The 23,338-nt window shown below is 40.2% G+C and overlaps 1 protein-coding gene across 4 annotated transcripts in view; it reads right to left on the bottom strand.

The window, feature by feature from the left end:
- HIVEP2 (HIVEP zinc finger 2) overlaps positions 1 to 23,338 on the bottom strand; it is a 258,918-nt gene that overhangs the window by 19,725 nt on the left and 215,855 nt on the right. For all 4 annotated transcript variants that reach the window (XM_068231705.1, XM_068231706.1, XM_068231704.1 and 1 more), the window contains 3 exons: positions 17,682 to 23,026; positions 11,692 to 11,843; positions 3,014 to 3,189 (listed from right to left, as the gene is read on the bottom strand). In XM_068231705.1, the coding sequence (XP_068087806.1) occupies positions 3,014 to 3,189; positions 11,692 to 11,843; positions 17,682 to 22,754 (5,401 nt within the window). In that variant the 5' untranslated portion in view covers positions 22,755 to 23,026. The remainder of the gene's footprint in view (positions 1 to 3,013; positions 3,190 to 11,691; positions 11,844 to 17,681; positions 23,027 to 23,338) is intronic.

The following is a 23,338-nucleotide window of genomic DNA, read 5'->3' as shown; positions in this document are numbered from 1 at the left end:
ATTATTATTATTTTTTTTTGTAGTAAAAAAAAAATTAAAACATTTACAATTAAAAAAAAAATACATAAATAGTTACCTTAGGGACTGAACTTTTTAAATTTTTATGTCAGGAGGGTACAACAATGTTACTTTATACAGTTTTAACAATGAATGTGTTCAATGAATATGTGCAACAATGAAGAACCAGGGTGTATAAATGCATATTTGTAAACGGAGTCTCCCCCCGCTATACTGGGATGTGGACAATATCAGTAAGCGGGGAATGGCAAATGTAAATACAGCGCGATGTGCACTCGCGCTTTATCCAATCAGGACCTGACGAGAGGGAACCAATGATGTACAGGCATGCGGAGGTTGCTGGGAACATGACGCGTATTGCGTCATGTGCTGAACTCCGATGCCTGAGCCAACGGGAATGCGGGTAGGCGGACACTGCCGGGAGTGACGCGTATAGCGTCACGGAAGGGGCCAGGCATGCAGGCTTGCATGAGGCCGCATCTGACCAATTGGAGAGTATGGTCCCACGTGGCGGGTGGTATGCCAATCAACAGGAGCGCATGAGCGCTGTGGGAGGGATGGTGGGAGCGGCCAATGAGGCGCAGTATGCAATAAATATGTCCTGGTAAGCGTCCAATCTCCGTGCCCCTGATGAGTTACGAGGCAGTAACGAAATCGTTTGGGCGGAGGTGGACGTACCAGGATAAGGAAGCTGGACTTTGAGTGGAGTCAGTGCATAGGTGACTAAGAGGTCGTGTGAGACAGGCCCAAAGAGCTTTTCTCTAGGGTTGGAGGGCGCTTATGTAAGTAATTTTGGGAGTCTCTAATCTTACCCTGCAGCAGACCTGGTATAGTTGGGGGACCCACTCACCCCATACAAAAAAATATCACAATAAAACAAGAACCAGTCGCGCTGGGTACAGTTTGTTATGTATATCAATTCACCTCTAATAAATAATCAAGGTCATCCAATCTGGTAAAATATATATATCACAATTTATTCAAAATACATATAGCATATAATGTCCACTGTGGGGTTGAATAACTGATTATCACATAAATTACATTGAAACAATTTAACTGAAGCAATGCACACAGTTCAATCGCTCTGATGCTTATATATATTTTCCCTAAAATCTCTATATGTCACATTCGTATCCACACAGTCATACAGACCTTCCAATGTGCAATACTAAAAAATTTTGGAAAAAAAATGAATAAAAAATGTAAAAATATGTAGGAGGTAAAAATAGAGGATGTGAAGTCTCTGTAGTATATCCTCCTTTATTATGGAGGGTAAAAAATGAAAAAATAAATGAATGAAAAAATGATATATATTTTCTGTAAGAGAGTGTGATCACTCTAGATATGATGTAGCAGAAAAAGTTTCCTGTTGGTATTAGGATATATTGCAGCCCGTGGTTCCCACAGATTCCTTAGGGAATAGTAAGTATTATTATTAATATTAATTAATTATTTTTGATTAATACTACATATTAATGTAGTAATATATATGTGCACACTCTCATCCAACATGGATCTGCAACTATCAAGTTTCAGGTTAGTGTGCCAGATGTACTCACGCCCCTAAACACTGATAGATCGGGTCAGAGCTCCGGCCGGCAGCTCGCCCGCTTGGATCCGCTGTATCTTCGGTCCGTCCGCTGTTAGGACACAGTGCTTCCGGGTCGCAGCTCGTTCTCTTCCGGTGACGTCACCAACTCTTCACGTCCTCTATTGCGTCCTCTGTTGCTAGGTTGCGCTTGAGTATAGCTAAACTTCAAAGTAAACTCTCCACGCTGACCATTCGTACTTTTCATACAGTGCCAGAGTCTTTGTTTTTGTAGCAATTTAGGATAGTGCGGAGTGCGTACAAGGGCTAATGCGTTTCAGCGGTCTACGGCCGCCTTTCTCAAAGCCTACAAACTTGTGAACGGCCGTGCCTGGGTATATGTGTCCTGTTAGCTCCTCCTCTCCTGAGGGGTTGGTTTTTCCTGGGTCATAGTGTCCATGTCCTCCATTAGTATAAGTCTCTCATAGATCGTGTTGTGTAATTCTTGAATAAAATTGGCTTTTCCACGGAGGAATATACACACTAGATTCCACATCACAGACATTACTTAAAAGCAGCTAGCCAGACCCAATGGCATCTTTCAGGTCCCAAGCATTTTGGAGCAAAGTATCCTGTTCAGAGTAATAAAAGTCTAGCAAATCATGAGTAGTCAACCAACTTCTTACACGGCAGACATTTCAAGCAAGTCCATATTTCTTGAGTTATGTTAACTATGCATGAGCAGATAACCCTGCCTGGCAATAAGTTACTGATGAGAAAGGAACTAAGAATTGTGATTCTGAAATATTTTAAAAGCTGTGTACTTGTAATTAAAAAGTTCTGGTCCATTATCCTCCATTCCCAGGATAGTCATGGTGGTGGTCTGGCTTGACATAGTTGGGGAGGGGGAGGGGAGAAATCAGACTGATGTGTTAAGTGATGTGGATAAATAAAGTATATGAATCTAGAACTATATCTAGAAAGAAATTTGTTAAATAAAGATTCTGTAGCTGTTTCTTATCTATTTGTTTTTTTTTGGTTCCTAATCTGGCCAGCAAAAAACTGGATGGATGGATCTACAGCTCTGTCCAGCCTCTTTCCTAACTCTCTTCTTCCACTCCTGATGAGTCACCTTTGTGAGCACAGACAAGACAGCTGCTCTGTGTGCTCACTGCTGTCTCAGTAGCAGTGTACAGAGGAGAATAAAGCCTAGCAAATTATCAGAATCCATTTGTCTCCGGTCTATGAGCAGTAAACTGAAAAATGATTTGAGTTTCTTACACATTATCAATTCTTGCACGTATGTACTTGTCTTATAAAATGAGCTGAATTTACATCCTGTTTCATGAGAACCATAAAAAATATTTGCCTCATCTTTTTCAGATAACCACATAAGCCACAGGAGCGTATTATTCAGCAACTTTTACTGGCTCCTCATATCAGCCAGACGATACAAGGACATACCTTTTGTTTTGAAGGCAAAGTTGCACAACTTGCACACGTAAGGCCTTACATCCGTGTGGGTGCGGATATGCTTCTTCAGCATGCTTGGTTTCTTGCAGCGTATACCACATTCTTCACATATGTACTTTCCGCGACCTCGACCTCTCACATATACATAGTCTTCATTTGACTTGAAACTGTTGATGGCAAGATGACAAACAATGATTCATTATTTTCTACTGAAACTATCCTATACAAATCACTCTGCTTATGGAGACGTGTTTCACACAATACAATAGTTGGTTGTGAGAGTGAAAAATATTTATGAAAAGCATTTTCCATGTAGCCAAGCCTACGTTATTTTGCTGTGTAGACAAATTCTATAAGCATGTAAAATTAAAGCTGTTGCTAAATACCAATAACGCAGTAGATAAAGGTTATTGTTCCTATCTGGATATATGTTAAAGATTAAGTACAGACAAAACTGCAGATACAGAGGAGCAGTTGATTAGAGGAACCAATTCTTGTTTCACTTAACAACTGATACCTGACTGGTAGCATTTGCTCACTTTTGCTTAGGGCGCATTTCCACTAGGGCTGAATTGCTCAGTTTTTCTGCACAGGAAAATGAAAGCGTAACGACAGCCTACTGAAATCAATTGGCTGCTTCCAATTTGCATTTTTTTCAGAAACTGCTTTCAAATCTCCATTGCTGATCATTGGCACAGCAGGGAGATTTGGACACAGCACTAAAATGGAAATGGGGCTTTTGTGTTCTTTGCACCTGCCTGATAAATCAGCGCTAAATTTTAATTTGATCCTGTAGTGAGAGAGATATGGAGTCTGCCATGTTTACTTCATTCACCTGAATTGGCATTGTTTGTAAGGAAATAAATATGGCATTCTTCATATCCTTTAGAACAGGGTCACTTTAGAGAGGAACTGTCGCGAAAATCTTACAATTTAAAACACATACTAATAAGAAATACATTTCTCCCAGAGTAAAATGAGCCATACATTACTTTTCTCCTATGTTGCTGTCACTTACAGTAGGTATTAGAAATCTGAAATTGCCGACAGGTTTTGGGCTAGTCCATCTCTTCATGGGGGATTCTCAGCATGGCCTTTATTCTTTATAAAGATATTCTCTAAAAATGTTTAATACAAAGATGCTGGCCAGCATCTCTGCTCGCTGCACACTATTTTGGCAGTTGGACGGAGCACCTGCAATCCACTAAGTGCTTTTAAAAATAAAGAAAACCCTGAGTACCCCCCTATGAGAAGATGGGCTACTCAAAAATCTGTCGGTAATGTCAGATTTATACTACCTACTGTAAGTGACTGCAACATAGGAGAAAAGTAATTTATTGCTCATTTTACTTATTTTAGGATTTTTGTGACAGTTCCTCTTTAAGTGTGTATACAATGTTTTACAATTATGATAATAAGAAATGAGTCCTTCATAGCCCTGCTCGTACTTAGTGCTTACTGGAGTGGTGATACGATCTGCACAGTGTTCATATGGAGCATAAAGAGATTATCACACACCGTTAGTTTACTATAAGCTAAGTCTCATTGCATCAGTCATATTACACAATGGGGCTCTGATCAATAATGTAATTATTTTGTATTGCTGATTAGGGCAACATATTTATAAACTTAAGAACACACTAACAATCTATGATGTGGGGCAGAGGCCCAGTGGTCACAGTTACAATTGGCTAGGATGTACATCTTCACAAAACAAGGATACACCTTCTGCAGAATTACCAGCGTGCAGTGCAGGTCCCATAATACTAAACTCCCAAAATGCTGTCACCTGACAATGTACATTTTTGTCATCTCTGACCAGCTCATGGTCTTGCTGAAGGCTCAGCCTGTGTGCACCTGAAAGAGTAGTCAGGGCTCTGTATGCAAGACGTGCAATGTGGTCAAACATATCACATAACAAAGAGAGATCTCTCTGGATAAATGAAGTGCTTTTAGCATTGCTGTGTGGTTGAAATCATATACTGAGAATGCTCTGCACATTTGTTTTGTTCTGTGAGATGAAATCAGGAATCAGCGTGAAGCAATTGCTTGCTTCCTGGCAGATGGTAACAAGAATATAAAGGGTCTGATTTACTATTATGGTGTAAATCTGCAATTGCTGAAAAACAGCAATTGTGGATTTATTAGACATTAACAGCCACGCATGTGCAGGAAACTCTGCACAGTCTGCAATAGTAGCTCAGATATTCACAAACTGATTCAAAGCCATCAATACTCTACCAGCAATGGCTGTACTGCTTGCTTGACATGTATTGACATAAACATATATTTTTTTAAAAACTGCATGATTTCCCCCGAATCAACTCCTGTTGGTCTAGTTCACATTGGCCTTAGAAACAATCCGTGTAACAGGTGAATTGATCCTGTGTTAATCAAAAGGATCTTCCATCCTAGTCTGGTACGCCAGCTCCTCCGCCAGCGACAGGCACAAATTACAGAGAGTCATCAGATCAGCGGAGAGAATCATAGGAAATCCACTACCCGCTCTGGACCTCCTCTACCACTCAAGGCTGAGCTCCAGAGCTTTGAGGATCGCAAAGGACCCCTCACACCCAGGCAACCGGTTTTTCAGCCAGCTTCCTTTAGGCCGGAGGTACCGGTCCATCTACACCAGGACCACTAGACACAGAAACAGCTTCTTCCCCTCAGCTGTAAACTCACTAAACTCTCTCCACGCACTCCCCACCACAACGTGATCCTGTTTTTGCCGTCACACATATCCATAGCAGCGCCAAAGCCCAGTGATTAACTTGAGTGTTTGTGTAACTATACAAAAATTGAGTGTTTTTTTGCTTATATGTCTTTCTCTGAATGAAATGTCTGATATAGTGTTGATCCTTTCTGATGTATTCTATGTACTCTATCCTACCTGTACCCTGTACGTGCCAAGACCAATTCCGGGCACGACCCAGTCGTGCTTGGCGAAAATAAAGATTCTGATTCTGTTCCCATTGCTCCGTTAGAACAGATCAGTTCGGCCTGTTCTGCCAACTGGACCACAAGGTTGGGTCTGCAGTGATTTTTCTTGATCAATGTATCCGTCACATTAACTGTGTGCTATTGGAATGGATGGACACGGAGGGAAAATCGATGCCTTTTAAAAACCGATTAGTTACATGGATCAGTTTTTCATCTGTGCAAGTGTGAACCGGGTGTCACCCCATTTAGAATGGGATTGACCTGGAGGGTTGAGCCAGCGAGCATGGGGCAATACAAGCCTACAGGCTTCTATCACTGGGGAATGCAGTAAACCTTCCCCTGCCGCGGACTCTCCCTACTCCACCACCAGTGGGGTAAATCTCTCCAACAGTCACTGAGACCACAACAAATACTGTCAAATCATTTTGTAAAGAAGGGATTAATGGTAATAGACAGGAGTCCCCCATGATAACAAACACTCAGGGCCCATCCGCAGTGATGTACATAGCTCAGCACTCAATACTTTCTATATGGCGCTGCTTTGCAATGCAAGTGTTTGACCAATCCTGCGTTAGTAGATAGGGAACCTAGGCAGTAGTGTGGAAGAGACAGTACAGAGCAGTGAGCCATGTTCTGCAACACATATGGTGTGAATGAGCTCTAAAAGGCATACTTAAAAATGGGAATGCTTAGTTTACACTTTTTACAAAAAAAAAAAAAAAAAAGCCAGCAGGCTTAATTTCAGTCTTACTTTCAAAGAGGGAGAAAAGCATTCTCCCTGACACTGGTCACCTGAGCTACATAGTGTTTCTAAAAACATGCGACACAATCCAGCCAATGTTGCATTCTATAAAGCAAACCAAAGCCAAAGCCTGCGCACACCAAAGGATGTGCTCGCAGACCACAACGCCGCAGATCACACTGACTAAGCTCCCACCCTCAACGTCATCATGCAAGGTGCAAATGTCAGGCAGTGGTGAAGTGCAAAGCTCGCATGCCACCACCACTCAGAATCCAGAAAGACAGTGCCAGCAGCTACCCCACTCTACTGTGCTAGCAGTCAGTGTTCTCTACTCCACAGTGCCAGCAGTCAGTGTTCTCTACTCCACAGTGCCAGCAGTCAGTGTTCTCTACTCCACAGTGCCAGCAGTCAGTGTTCTCTACTCCACAGTGCCAGCAGTCAGTGTTCTCTACTCCACAGTGCCAGCAGTCAGTGTTCTCTACTCCACAGTGCCAGCAGTCAGTGTTCTCTACTCCACAGTGCCAGCAGTCAGTGTTCTCTACTCCACAGTGCCAGTAGAGTCTTTTGAGAATTAGCGGTTTAGATTTGAGATTCTTTTGCGAATTGCAGATTTACTAGTCTATTATATAAGTTTGGTTTTGTGAAGCACTGGGGGGGGGTGCAGTGATACGGTGTGAGGTATAAAGCAGCAATCTGTCTCCACTTTATGAGAAAATCCCTTGGCTAAAGGGAGTAACACTACTGTGTGGGTAAAATTCAAAATCTAACTCCACGCCCCGACTATTACCTTACATCATGTATTCTATTGATGGCCAGAAATACAGGAATAGCAGATCAGTCATCACATGTATATACAAACTCTTGCCAGATTAGGCCTTCTGAAGAGGACAGACTCTGGGAAAGGCTGTGACTAACTGTGACTAACAATCCCACAATTTGACAGTTACCATGAGAATATGGTTGGGCAGGATGAGTGAAGTTACAGGGTTTATAAAAGATTTTTAAAATATTTGTATCTTTTGAAATGATAAGGAATAACAGTCTAGACCCACAGTAGGTTTTCCTTTAACTGAGTAGATTGAAAAGTTCAATGAGCTCAGTGTTTTAATGTGAAACCCCGTTTTTGTGTCACCAATGACTACATACACATTTTAGTGCTACACAAGTGATTTTGTAATATTATGTTACTAAAATACCACAACTTCATCTTTCAAATTTACAGCCAGCTATGACTTTGCTAAGATTGACTGTGGACTGAACTTGCACTTCTTTGTAGGGAAAGAATCTCTATTTCTGTATGGGTAGTTCCCATCTTGCTATAGTAGCAAGTAGCTGAAAAGTGCAGGAGACCCTGCCACATATTCTCATTCCCTGACTGATCAACTGGCAGCACGTTTTGACACTTCCATCTATCGGACTCTTTTAGCATCATGGTGAAATGGCTCTGTTTTGTAGGCATAAGAACATAAAGTAAGCAACCTGAAACAATGTTTGCTGCTTTCTTGCAATGTATAAAGGAGGGAATAGCTTTACTCTCAGCACAAACATAGTTTAACTTTATGTTAAAGGCTTTTATGGGAATAAGTTATGCACTGCAAATACCGCGTTAACAAACAGCACCGTAATTCTGTGAAATATAATAACATTAGTATGTATAAGTAAAGTAATGGTCCCTATCTAGTGGCTTCTAAGCCAATTGAAGATCTGAGCTCCATCTGTGAAGGCTGACAGCCTCTGAACATGTTTATTATCTATCTGAACATCTGTGCCATTATACAATTTTTACAATAATGGAGCCAGATGTTTCCTAATTTATAGAATATTGAAATATTTATTATTAATTAACAACATTTTTATTACTGCTTTTTTCAAAGTAAATGCTTATTCACATTTGTGTAATTGTCAAGATGTAGAAAGAAAAACCTTTACCCCCAGTTTGTTGATTTTGATTAACAGCTGATTTGTTAATGTGTGTTTATAAAACGTTTCCTATGTGCATTTCAATTATTTTAATACATTTAAACACATTTTTATGTGTAGTAAAGTTAAGGAACTTTAGAACAAGTATAAAGTTGCTGGATATTCTGCAGGCTAATTAATATGCGAATACCACTTGTTCCCCTATATGAAAGCTGCGGTGTATCTATTTAGGGACAAAGGCTCACCACTGCAAGGTGTAGAGGCTGTACTGTGATGTGGGAAGTCTACACTGCCACCAGCTAATACTAGTAATATAGTATCTCATCTCTTTGACCAGAAGTTCATTAGGGAACTTGTCCCACTCAATTTCATCACTAGCTTTGTAGCAATGAATGCAGTACAAAGCTATACGGCCATTAATACCCTACCGCTACCCTACCCCCGCAAGTGACTGATAAAAATTACCACCTTTCCTGATTGGGTTTCAATCAATACTTTAATCTAAATCGAATGACTAAGGGCCTCATTTTGGATACATTTTGATTTGATTTTTTTTTTAACTGAACACCTAATCAACTGCAAATATCTAATAATGTATAACTAGCTTATAGGTGGCCATACACAATACAATAACAAGATTTGAATTGACAGCAATTTGATCAAAATGATCGATTATACAAAATATATATATTTTTTTTAATGTAAGAAATCTAATCTAATTTCCAACTTTTATCAATATACGGTAGCTGATTTTTCTGATACATTTTTATGAAAATTAAATTAGTAAGATATGGTGTCAATCTCTTGATTTATAAACCTAAGCAATTATTTTCAATCTTTTTTTTTTTTCATAATAGGGGAAACATTGAACAAGTGTTTAATATGTTGGTCAGAATTTTCTAATGTTACAAATCAATCAGAGAAATGTATGGTAATTGTGGAATTGAACAGAAAATATATATATAAAAAAAAGTGTGGCTTGCTTTAAGGTGGCCATACACTAAATAATCAACTCGATCAACTTACACTTTTTTCCGATACACACAATCAAATTAAAAAAAAAAAAAAAAATCCGAAAAATTCAATTGAGAAAAAAACTATCAATTTTCCCATTTTTTGCTAAAGATCTGATCGGATATACTGGAACAATCAGATTAATTGTTTTGAACATTGAATGGTGTATGGTAGGTTTAATAAAATAATCTAATAGATTAAATCGAATACAACTATTAAAATACATTTAACTTTATAGATAAAAAAAAGAACATAGTGAAAAGTCAGTTAGACAAAAGAAAAAGAGATATCATATAATTTAAAGGTCCAAAGAAGGTAATATAGATTTGTGAAAAACAGTTGCTTAACCATTTCAGCCCGCGGGGATTTTTCACCTTATGCATCAGAGCAATTTTCACCTCCCATTCATTCGCTAATAACTTTATCACTACTTCTAATTTATTGATCTATATCTTGTTTTTTTCCGCCACTAATTAGGCTTTCTTTGGGTAGCACATTTTGCTAAGAATTATTTTTTTATAAATGCATTTTAACAGGATTAATAAGAAAAAAAATGGAAAAAAATTATTATTTCTCATTTTTCGGCCATTATAGCTTTAAAGGGAACCAGAGAGGATTCAATATACATACCTGGGGCTTCCTCCAGCCCCATACGCACGGATCGCTCCCACGCCGCCGTCCTCCGCTGCCTGGATCCGCCGCCACCGGGTCCCGTCATTGCCGCGAGTCGGCAAGTCGGCCGGCGGACGCGGCCAATTCTCCGCATTACAGGGTGCTCTCTCTCCATACAGATACGCATGTGGCTGCTTACTGCGCTGCCGCATGCGTACATGTATGGAGGGAGCCCCTGTGATGCGGACAATTGGCCGCGTCCGCCGGAAGTGACGGGCCCGGTACCGGCGGATCCAGGAAGCTGAGGACGGCGGCGTGGGAGCGATTCAGGCTTATGGAGCTGGAAGAAGCCCCAAGTATGTATAAAATCATTTTCTTTTTTCAACCCCCCGTTCCTCTCTGGTTCCCTTTAAAATAATCCACCCTACCATAATTAAAACCTACGTATTTTATTTGCCCTTTTGTCTCGGTTATGACACCATTTAAATTTTGTCCCTATCACAATGTATGGCGCCAATATTTTATTTGGAGATAAAGGTGCATTTTTTCCGTTTTGCATCCATCACTATTTACAAGCTTTAAATTTAAAAAATGTTCGTAATATACCCCCTTCAAATGCATATTTAAAAAGTTCAGACCCTTAGGCAACTATTTGTCTTTTTTTTTATTGTAATTTTTTTTTCCATGAAAAATTTTATTTGGGTAATATTTTGGTGTGGGAAATACACAGTTAATTTTTAATGTTATTATATGTGTAAATTGTAATGTAAAAAATGTGTAGATGTAGTTTTACTATTTGGCCACAAGATGGCCACTTTGAGGTTTTTTTTTTCCTCCTTGTGCTTCTCGCTAACCGGAAGCACAAGGGGGACGCGGAAAATTTTACGTGCAGTAAGACTTAAGCCTTTTGTAAAAGCGCTTCGGTTTTTGTGCTGGAGACACAGATCGGTGATCAGGAACCATGTTCCCGTTCACTGATTCCAGGGCTACCGGGGGACAGCACGGAGGCACGCCCACGCGCGGGAGCACGCCGAAGCGTGGCACCGCAGTAGAGCAGAAATGGTTAAGTGACAGGAAAAAAAAATTATTAATTCAGAAATTTAAAAAGTTCTGGATCCTTTACTCTTCCACCAAGGAACATATATGCAAAGTAGCGGCAATTGAGCACAAATACAAATTCCTACTTTTCTTATTCGATTTTCTGGAGAAAAAAAAGCGACTATTCGTGTATGGTACCCAAACCCCAATTTTTACCATAGCAATGTATGCGTGATTACAGTAACGTGCATGGTGGTAATAGATTAATGGGCAGTTCTGCCCCAGCCTTAGTAGCCGATTTTGCATGCCAGTTTGTTGAATCAGGGCTCATATCACATAACACACATGCACACACTAAGTCAGTGTAGATAGATAGAACATAAGTTGATGGCTGTTTTCTTACCCTCCTTCAAATATTTTAATCCGCATTGGTTCAGTCTGTTTAACTGGCATGTCTTTGTCACTATGGCTTTCCACTTTCGTCCTTTCTTTGCTGCTTCCGGCATTCTTCTTTTCAAATTTACTGCTTACTAGGAGAGGTGGCTCAGGTTTCATCTAAAGCACGAAATAAATAAAAGAAATGAAATGCTGCGTGATCACTAAAGTAATTATTTTTGTTCATTGCCACTGGAAAATCCACAGCAGTAGCAAACATTATGATCAATTTCTATTCCACATAGAATCAACAGACTATCGTAATGTTTGTTATTAAAGGGAACCCAAGATGAGAGACAAATGGAGGCAGATATATTTATTTCTTTTAAAACAATGCACATTGCCTGGCTGTCCTGCTGGTCCACTTTCTCTAATATATGTATTCACAGACCCTGAACAAGCATGGAGATCCGATGTTTCTGAAATCATCCAACAAGACTAGCTGCATGTTTGTTTCAGGTGTGTGATTCAGACACTGCTAATGTTGGACTGATCAGCAGGACTGCCGGCCTTTTTTAGACTGTGTTCAACTTTTTGTTAAATGTTCATCTTGTTCAATAAAGATTCATTTAAAATAATTAAACGTTTCTTTAGTTTTTAGAGATATAAAAAGCAGAGTAGATGTGGTTGCTGGCAGCCTCTGCTGATGTAAACTCCCAGCATGCATTTTGTTAAACATGTTTCTTTTGGGCATAACTCAGCTAGGTGTTCTTAGCTTGTTTTTACTATAAATGTATAAAACCTGAGCATTAACTAGTAATGTTACCTGTTCATTATATAGACCTAGTTCATTTCGTGCATCTTGGATTTAGTGGTAAACCTAAACCTGTCTTTCCTCCATGTGATGCATAGTTGTTGAGGAACCTATGGCAAGGTTTTGTCAGATAGGATTTTGTTATTATTTCAGTACTTGCAAATGTTAGTCACCTCGCCAGTGTTTGTGTAGCCTCATTAATGGTGTCTGACACATCTAGAACCTTATGGTACTAACTGTGTGCCTAGGGCATTTCACTAGATTGTCTATGAAAGAACACATGGACTAAGCTTTTCTCCAGTTGATCTCATCTACTTCATGTTCTACGTGCATAATGTCGGGCCTGATGCACTATGCAATGGTAAAGCTGCCATGTGCAAGCCCTTTGTCTAACTTGTGGACATTGGTGCCTTACTTTGCTGTTCACAGCTGTAGATTCTGTGACTTCCTTTTTTGTGGGATCTGCCATCTTGCGAATTCTCAAAATGACCTGTTTTTAAGTTAAATTTTAGACTTGTACTATCCATCAGAGTTATCTATGCCTATAAGCTCCCCTGAAAGGAGTGTGTTTATATTAGAGTCAAATCAACATCAAACAGCTAGTTAGTGCTGTCTTTTCATAACTCTTCACTTCTAAAGGCCACTTTCTGTTCACTGGACATGTTATATTTTATAACCGCCTCCCCGCCAGGGAGGTTAATATGAAAATTGATAGTATTGGGAACAGGAAAGGAAACGCGGTACAGCAGTAAATGCTATTTAGGATTCTAAAGGTGGCCATACACCGTACAAACATCCTTATGCTACAACGAAGTGGTAACAGCACTCTGGAATGTAGAGTATATGGCCAGCTTAACTCTTTCCCACTCTAGAGGAAAGTTAATTAGTTGCTATCTCACACTTGGAAAGACCTTCTCTATTTCTGTCTAGATAGGAAGGGACAGAAATACTGACAGACACAGGATAGCAAATCCAAAAAAAAGACATTGGATGAAGATCACTGGATTTTTTTGAAAGTTGTACTTACAGATTCTTGATTTCACCCACATAGAAATGGCGCGATCCACTGGTCAGTTTACAGCACTCTCATTAGGTCTATATCGAGGGCAGTGCCTTACTATACACTTTCTAATTTCTTATAATACTAAGGCAAAGAAAGCTTTGTTTTTACTTTACTAAAGTAACAGCAACCCCCAAACTCCCCTAGGGCCCCTGAACTGTTGGTGGTCACCCACACAAGAATAAGTCAATTTGCTCTCTTCTGTAATCACAGGAGAATTAAAGCAGACCCGAACTCTTACACAGCACACAATGAAAAGCCTTTATTCCACAGATAGTTGCTTAATAAGTTCACTTCTCTGTGATCTGTGTTTGTTTAATTGGATAAAACTGTCTTATCAGCAGCTGCAACAGACTTCAGGAGCTCTGCTGGGATCTCTGCCAAGGCAGCTTTCATACAGTAAACAATGAGGCTTAACCCTTTCAGTGCCCTCTGCAAAAGTAAAAACAAAAAACGTCAGTTTTTTTAGGGTTTCCATAAATTGCAATGAAGATTTTTTTTCCCATTCGGGTTATCATGCTGTTGCTTATCTTTTAGAGCAAAGAAGAGGTTCTGAGCTTAGTTCCACTTTAATGGTTGTTATTGATTTGTACAAACACAGCACCAAAGTTATCTTACCAGAAAAAAACAAAAGTGACTGGACAAGATTTTTCAATATTAATAGTTAGAGGACTTTCTGGCAGGTCCGCAGACACAAAACTGTTGCCTGATCCAGTCCAGAATGGCTATATTTGTTATCTGTCATCTGTACACACCTTAACAAAGACCAAAGCACCTCTTCAGATTCAGAATACTCAACTTTGCTGTGAAAATGTACAGGGACAAAAAAAAATGTCAGTAACTAAAATGTAGTTTATTATGTGATTGCAGGAATCTAGGATAAAGGTGCCCATACACTGAGCCGACTATCGGCCGATCGATCGAAATCGATCACAAATCGATTTAGATTTTGAATGATTTCAATCGATCTAACATGCTGGAAAATCTAGGTCGATCTGTTGAGATGGCTTATCATTTTGCATTGGACCTAATGGAAATCTGATGGCAAAAAATGCCATCAGATCGATTCTATTGGAAATCTGTTCCTAGAAAAAAATGTTCCTAAACACATCCGATAGATCAGAGATCTATCTGCTGCTAATCTAAAAAGTGTATGGCCTGCCTAAACTGCAGCCATCTAGCGACCACACCTATCTATCAGCTTTGCCAACACAATACTATCTCTTAACACACTGCTCAAAGTAATGCTGGGCATACACGGCGAGTTTTTCCTTATCAATCGAGCTGCTGATGGCTCGACTGATAATTTACGACGTGTCCGATCACCACGGCGGATCGATTCCGCGTTCTATCCCCGCGGGGCGGACAATGCAAAAAAACCAAACAGCTGATAAGAAGTGCCCGCGGGGACGAGCGGAATCGATCCGGGTGGCCGCGGGGACGCGCCGGTATCAAGCCGCTAACTCGATTCCGGCGCATTATCTTACCGTGTATTCCCAGCATTACACAGAATTTTATCCTGGAACTGGTCTTTTAAATAGTGTTGAGCATCTCTTCACTTATTTTGCATTTTTAACAACACTCTCAGGTCCTAATACAAATCTGTGGTGTTGAAAATTGTGTTAGGGTAAGTTTTTCGGGGTTACAATGAAGTTAATGTTTGCATTTATAGTTTGGTTGAGACGTAACATTAGTAACTCACTTAGAATTAGATCTTTAGGTCTAATACATATACACACAAATATTACATCAGCATCAAATCTCCATGGACAATAATAAAAAATCACCAAAGTATTTTTTTCACTGTGCTTATATTATAAGGATAAGCAAACTTACAAACCTAAACCTAGCCCTACGTGGGTTAAGTGGGCAGCAACAATTATTTATCACCTTGCAACATTCAATCTCATTAGAAATCTGACAGAAAATTGATTGAATAGCTGTTCTGGCTAGCATTGTAATGCTGGGAATACACCATGAGTATTTTTTGGCAGATAGATGGCTCGATAGATAATTTCTGACAGGTCCGATCTGATTTTGATCTTTTTTCTCATAGAAGTTGAATGGAAATCGATCAGAAAAACTATTGAAAAATCGATCGGCCAGTAAATCTGCTGAAAAAACTCATTGTGTATTCCCAGCATAAAACTTGATAAAGCACAAAACTGTGTGACCACTGATCCTTTACTACTCTTTCTCCATCCACTGAAATAAGCTGTCCAAAATTAATCAGAAACATTTTAGTTGGACTTGCAATGGCCATTAAAGTGCACCAGAGCTCAGGAAACGAAAAAGATGTATACATACCTGGGACTTCCTCCAGCCCCATACGCTCCGATCGCTCCCACGCCACCATCCTCAGTCTTCTGCAGCACCGGTACCAGGTCCCCGCACTGCGGTCAGTCGCAGCCTGTCTATGCAGGAGAAGTGCACTCTTTGCTGCGACTGACAGAAGTGCGGGGACCCGGTACCGGTGCTGCAGAAGACGGAGGACGGCGGTGTGGGATAGATCAGAGTGTATGGGACTGGAGGAAGCCCCAGGTATGTATAAATCTTTTTAGTTTCCCGAGCTCCCTTTAAATCATTTTGTTTGATTCTGCCAGAATTATAGACTTGTGTATAGCCACCTTAAGATGCTTTAAATAATTGACCAACAAGGCCTCCATGTCATAATGTACAGTGAGGGAAGGACTTCTAAAGTCACATCCTATATTCTCTATGTCAGAAGCACAACTCCTGATGCATGGTGGTGTACAGGAAAGCACACACATTTTGCAGCAATGGGGTCCCAGAAAAGTAGAAAATCTGCTCAAACCTCTGGTACAGAAACAGAGCAGGATAAGGGTGCCATAAGTACAACCAGAACAGGAGAAAATGTTCTTTTCTTCATAGGCCTTTTGGGATAGTGTTCTGTGGACTGATGAAACAAAATTAGAACTGTTTGGGCCCATGGATCAACGCTATGTTTGGAGGAGGAAGAACAAGGCCTATGAAGAAAAGAACACCTTGCCTACTGTGAAGCATGGCGGGAGGTCAATCGTGCTTTGGGGCTGTTTTGCTTCTGCAGTTACAGGGAAGCTTCAGCGTGTGCAAGGTACCATGAATTCTCTCAGTACCAGGAGATATTGAATGAAAATGTGATGCAGTCCATCACAAACCTGAGGCTTGGGAGACTTTGGACCTTTCAACAGGACAATGATCCCAAGCATACCTCCAAGTCCACTAGAGCATGGTTGCAGATTAAAGGCTGGAACATTTTGGAGTGGCCATCGCAGTCACCAGACTTAAATCCGATTGAGAAGCTCTGGTGGGACTTAAAGAAAGCAGTTGCAGCCCGCAAGCCCAAGAATGTGACTGAATTGGAGGCTTTTGCCCATGAAGAATGGGCTAAGATACCCGTAGATCGCTGCAAGACACTTGTGTCAAGCTATGCTTCACGTTTAAAAGCTGTTATATAAAGGATGTTGTACTAAGTACTAAAAATGAATTAATTAATGTCACTTGGGGGTTGAAGAAAACTGATAATGATATGAGCACAGAAAAGGCATTTGTGGTTATGTCATTATAAATGTTATGTTATATTTGTCTGACAAAGTGCCTCTTTGATTTCATTGTAAACAAGATGACTGAAATGATCAAAATCAATGTCAAACTGGCCAAAACACTCATTTTCAGTGGGGGTTGAATAATTTTGAACACAACTGTACCTATGTTTAAGGTTATTGCATTGTATGACTAACTAATACCTGTTTTTCCAATTATGGCACTGTTGAAGAAGGTCCTTACTAGGCCTCTGTATTAAAGTTATATGAAATAATGCACCACAATGTAGTGCATCACATTTTTAAGGAATTTTACATTATTAAGAAAGGATATATAAATCAGATTGAAGTGGTGATATGTAATCATTACTGTGATAAAGTATACAAATATGAAATATTTTGGTCATTTAGTATGGCAGCAGTGAAAGGCAACTATGGGTACACTGCCATAATACATTTCTACTAAAAATCCACTATGTGTCATTATAACATTATAGCATGATTCAAAGTACTTGCTGGAGAATGTCTGTGTTAGTTGGTCATTTCATTAAATAACTACTACACTTCAAAACTACAGCCATGACACTGAACTGAAGCATTACCTGTGCAAACTGAAGTTTCCATACTCTTGAAGATGTTAATTTGCCAGTTCCAGATCTATGCATAGCAGCCACAGTGTAAACTGATAACGTATTCTTTTGCTTGGATCTCAGCAGAGCTAGGGATGTTCTTGTGCTGAGTCCCAAAGGGTTGGGATTGCAGGAACTAACACTCCATGAGGCATACACAGAGGACTTCACCGATTTCTGTTCTGTGTGGCTGGGTTTGGCATAACTGAGAAAACACCAGCTAACAGTGGTAGTAGTCCGCAGACTTGGATACTGGAGAATTTGTTGGCTATCTGATACATCTTTTATTAGTATACTTGAGGGCTCATCTTTTGTCCCAGAACTTTCTGATATCTGCATTAAAATTCCTACAGCCAGGTCTTTGTTTGCAATAGGTTCATCTTCAAGAGTTTCACTGGATGTCCTCTGAGGGCTTAAGCTCATGTCTGATGCAACATCATCATCATCATCATAAAATTCATCTGGTGACATTCGTCCTTCAGTAACATCACTAGACTTGAATTCAGACAACCCCTTATCCATACTAGATGAAACATTAGAAGGTGAATTTGATGGTGGTGGAGTATGAGAAGAATGACTGTCCTTCTGCTCTGTTGTGCGACCTTGTCTTACTAGTTGCGGTTTTGAGGGTCGCGACGACTCTTTCTTTATGTCAGAATTAGTAAGTTCAACAGCGCTTAGTTCTTTAACTATTTGTCCATACATCCTTTCTTCTTTAACACGTTTTTGTTGTTTTGTCTCCATAAAACGTTCTAAACTACTTGCAGGTGAGAGCATCCGCTTGCCCCCTCCAAACGTAGATGCACTATCAGAGGTAGACACTAAACACAATGGGATTGTAGATTCTATCCCCAGTGTCTGTGGTACTTTCCATAGAGGATACTGATCCAGTTCTCCACAAGGTGCTAGCATCTGGGCTATGTTGAGTCCCAAACTTCTAATTGATGCATTTGTTGCCATTATCTTTTGTGATGTACTTCCATCCACTTTGCATATGACTATTGATGAGCTGTTGGTTTGTGCGTGCGTAACAATAAATTGAGAAATGCTAGTGTACATAACACTTCCATAGGATGGCACATGTGTTTGAATTCTAACTGGGACTATGGGTCCTGACAAAGACTGAAGGCTGCCAGCATTAGGAGAGACAGAAAGTTGTTGGTCAGTAGAAGAATCACTTGACCCCCCACTGTGATCTCTCTGCAGTTTTGAAAGAATGTGTTTAGACCTCTTGGATGATAATGATGATGATGAAACTGATGGGGAAAAGGAGGAATCTAAATATGGCTGATAACTTTTTTCCATTGCATTAAGGTAGTTCTGAGGTTTGCATCCAGTATGTTCTTGTGCAGTATCAAGATAATAAGATGAGTGTACTTCTGACTGTGTGGGTGTCTTGAAATACGTTTTTTGCAAACTTTGTAAATGATGCTGGAAGTGTCTTTGCAAAGGATCTATACACGATGGCCATAAAAGTGGGTGTGGAGCTGGTACTTGAGCCAAGCATACTGAAGGATAAGGTAACTGAAATGTATTATGAATCGGTGAATATAAAACTTTTTCAGGATGTGAAAATGATTGTTGCTGTTCTGGTAAATGTCTTTTGGGAATATAGGAAGCCGAAGGTCCCAAAGAATTTCTTAATGCATCATAGCCTGATACAGACTGCAGGGTATAAGGAGATGAGGTACAGGTAGGTTGTGGAGAAGTACCAACTGCTACATTTCCAGCATCATCAGAATTTGTAGATGATGAAGGAGAAAGCTGCCAAGCAACCTGTGAAGACCTGCGACTACCATGAACTTGATCAGATTGTTCTTGACTTCCAGTTTGTTCTTGGTCTGCCTGGGCATTTTCAGGAAAGCCGCTAAAAGAAGCCTGACGAACAAGAAAGCACTTTTTCCTTTCGCGCACTGGAGAGAGACTTGTAGCAATAGCACCAGGCCCGGAGGCATGACTCAAGTTACCATAGTCAAAGGATTTGCTTCGAATTTCAGGTATGTCAGTAAGGCTAGGACAAGGTATCTGTTCAGAAGAAGAGCGTCTCATTTCCTTCTGATGGTGATGGCCAGGAACAGAAAGAGAGTAAGCTCCAGGAGGAACAGTTAAAAACTCTGGAGGCCTTCCAATATCATCCTGTTTAGCTGGTATAGATGACTTGATTATATCATCCCTGTCAAAAGACATAGAAAAGCTTGAACTGTGCGACAGATTGCTCTCCTGACTTGGACTACGAGAAAGGCTTGTTCCTGTTGACTCAAAGCTTGACTCTCCGGAAGAATTCTCCATGTCTGCCAACCGAAGTCGTTTCTTCTTTGGAGGTAGTTTCTCTGCGGGAAGCTGTGAAAGAGTTTCACTTCTCTGAGGCCACTGAAATTCTTCTGGGGGTTTTTCAGGTTCTTTAACAGGAATTTCTGGCTCTTTGTCAGGTTTATCAGGTTCCTCAGTAACACGAATCTCAGGTACTGTAATATTGTGTTGGCGAACCAATTTGGGTGGCATGTGATATGAAGACTGCTGTTGATGTTGAGATGGAGATGGTCTTCCTGGAGATTCAGAGACATCTGATACCTGTGGCCAGTCCGGACTCATTGAGGACATTGTATTCCCACTGTCACAGGTTTCTGGTGGCGAGCTTGCATTCTGGCTAGCAAGCAATTCTGTAGATTCAGACCTTTCAAAAGAGTTGGGTCTGCTCAAAGAGTTTGTGTGCTGAATTACAGATATGACATTTCCAGGAGGCTTCCTATTGATCATGTCTACAATTTTATCAGTGTCAGAAGAAGATTCATCTAATATCTGTACAGGACTTCCCATATCTTGAGATCCACTGTAAACATACTCTTGCCCTGAAATAGAAAAGTTAACCCTACTAGACTCTTGACTTTGAGATTTTATGTCATAATCTAACGTGACAGGGCTACCTGCTGAGCTACTCATTGAACCTGAGGGCACAGCAACTTCTTCTTCATCTCCAACACTCTTCTCCTTTCTTCGCTTTCTGTTTTCAATCATTGTTCCAACTCGAGAATGTAAAGGTGCTGTAGCATCTGTACAGTATTCACCTAAGGATTTAATTCCGCTTATATACTGAAGATCTCTAAAACCCTGTTTTTGAACTTCATAGTCATCCCACCGTGTATGAATTCCTGGGACACTATAATCATACACTGATGCCATTTTCTTCTCTTTAGAAGAGATAGGTTTCTCATGTGCAGCTTTCCTGCTGTAGGCAGAAGCTGCATTTTTACACATTCTTGTATATGCATCCAATTCTGAATGACCCTCCAAGACCAGTGGCAACTCAAATGCCCCTTGCCTCCTGAGCAGCCTTTGATGAGGGATGCCTGTAGTGCCTGGATAAAATACATCATCAGAACCCGTCATACGTTCATCAAATGAGTGGCTTCCTCTAATAGAAGGTGGTATGCTTAAACTAGTTCCAGTTGAGGTTGGCATTGAGTTGCTTCGTATAAGAGGTGATACATCACTTGGTGTTTCTAAGAGACCTGCTGATTGGCCTTGTTGAATTTCAGGATACCGTTTAGAGTCATTTTCAGCAGGTTCTGTAAGAAGGTGTGATTTATGTGGTTCAGAAGCATGGATTCCACTAAATCTTGACTTTGAGGTCTTTAATTTACTGTGGTCTAATAGCCCATCTCTTTTAGCGATATACTGCGGCATGTGCTCCTCAAACATACTAGTGTTAACAACTGACAGACTAGCTTCCTGACTTTGCAATGAAGATCTGGGGTTTAACCTATAATACTTGCCAAAAATAATTTCTTCATAGGAGGTTGCATTAGCATTGGGGGGACTTATATTCTGTTCAGCACTTTCTGATCGTGAAAAGTAACCTGAGTCTGTGCTTCCTTTGCTGTGTGGGCTCAAAAGATTTAAACACTTCTCTGGATCATGCCCTTTCTTTTCAGTAAGCTTTAGTGCAAGTTTTTGCCTGGTGGTATGTGGTTCATCAATTTTTACACTTAATGATGGGTTGTACATTAAGTCAGGTGTTATATAATGAGGGTTTTCACTAGGTAAGCTAATGCCACTTTTGGGGATTATCAATATTGGCACTTTCATTGAGCCACTTAAAGATTCTTCGGATGTATGAAACCCTGGATCTAGTAATTCTCCACATCTGACCGCTGTGTCCAATGGCATCTGTGGACTGGGGCTGAGCTTTTCAGAATCTTCACCTAGCAACAATGTCTCTTCATCAGTGTCTGTACTCTGCTCCCCATCAGAATGTATTTCTGTTTCTACATCAATACAAGATGCCTCTAGATCTAACTTGGAAACACCAGAGTCTGTGAAAGGAACTAGTCCAGCTTTTATAGCATGTGCATGTGACTTCCTGTGCTTATATAAGTTGCTTTTTGTTTTGAAGGAGAAACCACAGGGTATACATGGATATGGGCGCTCTCCAGTATGAGATCGTATGTGTTTTTTCAGCACGCTTGGTTTGGCACAAGCCCGTGTACAATACGGACATATATATTTGCCAGGTTTTTTGGGCTTTTGCTCCCTTTTATGGGCATCTTCCAATTGCTCAATTGACTTTTGAGAATACTGGCTGTATGAAGCAAGTGCTGAAAGCTTTTTTCTAGAGAATGCAGTGCTGTGACCATGCATTCGAAAGATTAAGTCCTCTGGTGGTACAGCCAAGTGACTGTAAGGGTAAGCATGGCTCTCCATACTCTGATGAGGCTTTGTGCTGTGCACCAGCCTCTGTTGATGGACAGTATGTTGGGGAAATGAAAGTGAATGCCGATGAGTATAGGAACCCGTTCGCTTTTGTGCAAACTGCTTTTCTGGCATTTGCTGCGTAGTCTCATTCTGTGATCCTGTTTTCAAAGAACTAAAATATTGTACTGTCGCTGGATTTGTAAGATGCTCAGGATTAACCTGTGTCTGCCTTTTTCCTTCTTGACTGTCGTAAGTGCTTGCTGCAACAGCTGGATTCTCTTGACACCATCTGTTGGGTACTTTATCAGATTCTCCACATCTTGAGGTAGATTCTTGCCCTAATACAGAGTCCATTTTGATTTCCTTGGTCTTCAGTGCTAGCTTACGTTAATGCTATACAGACACATGAAGTGTGAAGGACTTTACGCTTTAAATAAATGTCTCTCGCATGTTTCCAATTTTCTCTTCAAGTCAACTAATGAAAGTTTCCATGTAGTATGTAGATATCAGATGAAATTGCAATCCATGTCCACACGATTTCCAAGCAGTTGATTAGGTTCACAATAAGTCAGTATGTGGATTTCTGAGCAACTAAAGTGCTGATTTAGTCTTCATAGATGTACAACCTAGAGGAAAAACAAAATAAAGTGTTTGTTAGGTCAAGGGAAACAAATACAATGCATTACAATATAAAACAAGTCCAAAATAAGAGGTAAAATATTATGTTTCTGATAGTGTTGTAAGAGGTTAGAATCTTTTTGAATTTTTATTGATGTTCTTAATGTTGCAACGTCCGCTGTGAGAATTCACTTCCTGTCCAGAAAGGAAATGAAAACATCTTTCCAAAAGTGAAAGAGAGGAGAGCAACAACACAAACCTTTTTTTCTCCTCTCCCTATTTTTTGGGGACTATGGATTGTTATATTAAAGCCACAAAGC

This window comes from Hyperolius riggenbachi, chromosome 4 (genome assembly GCF_040937935.1).
Source record: "Hyperolius riggenbachi isolate aHypRig1 chromosome 4, aHypRig1.pri, whole genome shotgun sequence".
Taxonomy (NCBI): Eukaryota; Metazoa; Chordata; class Amphibia; order Anura; family Hyperoliidae; genus Hyperolius; species Hyperolius riggenbachi.
Note: the sequence above shows the minus strand (reverse complement) of the source record. Positions and strands in the feature narration are given on the sequence as shown.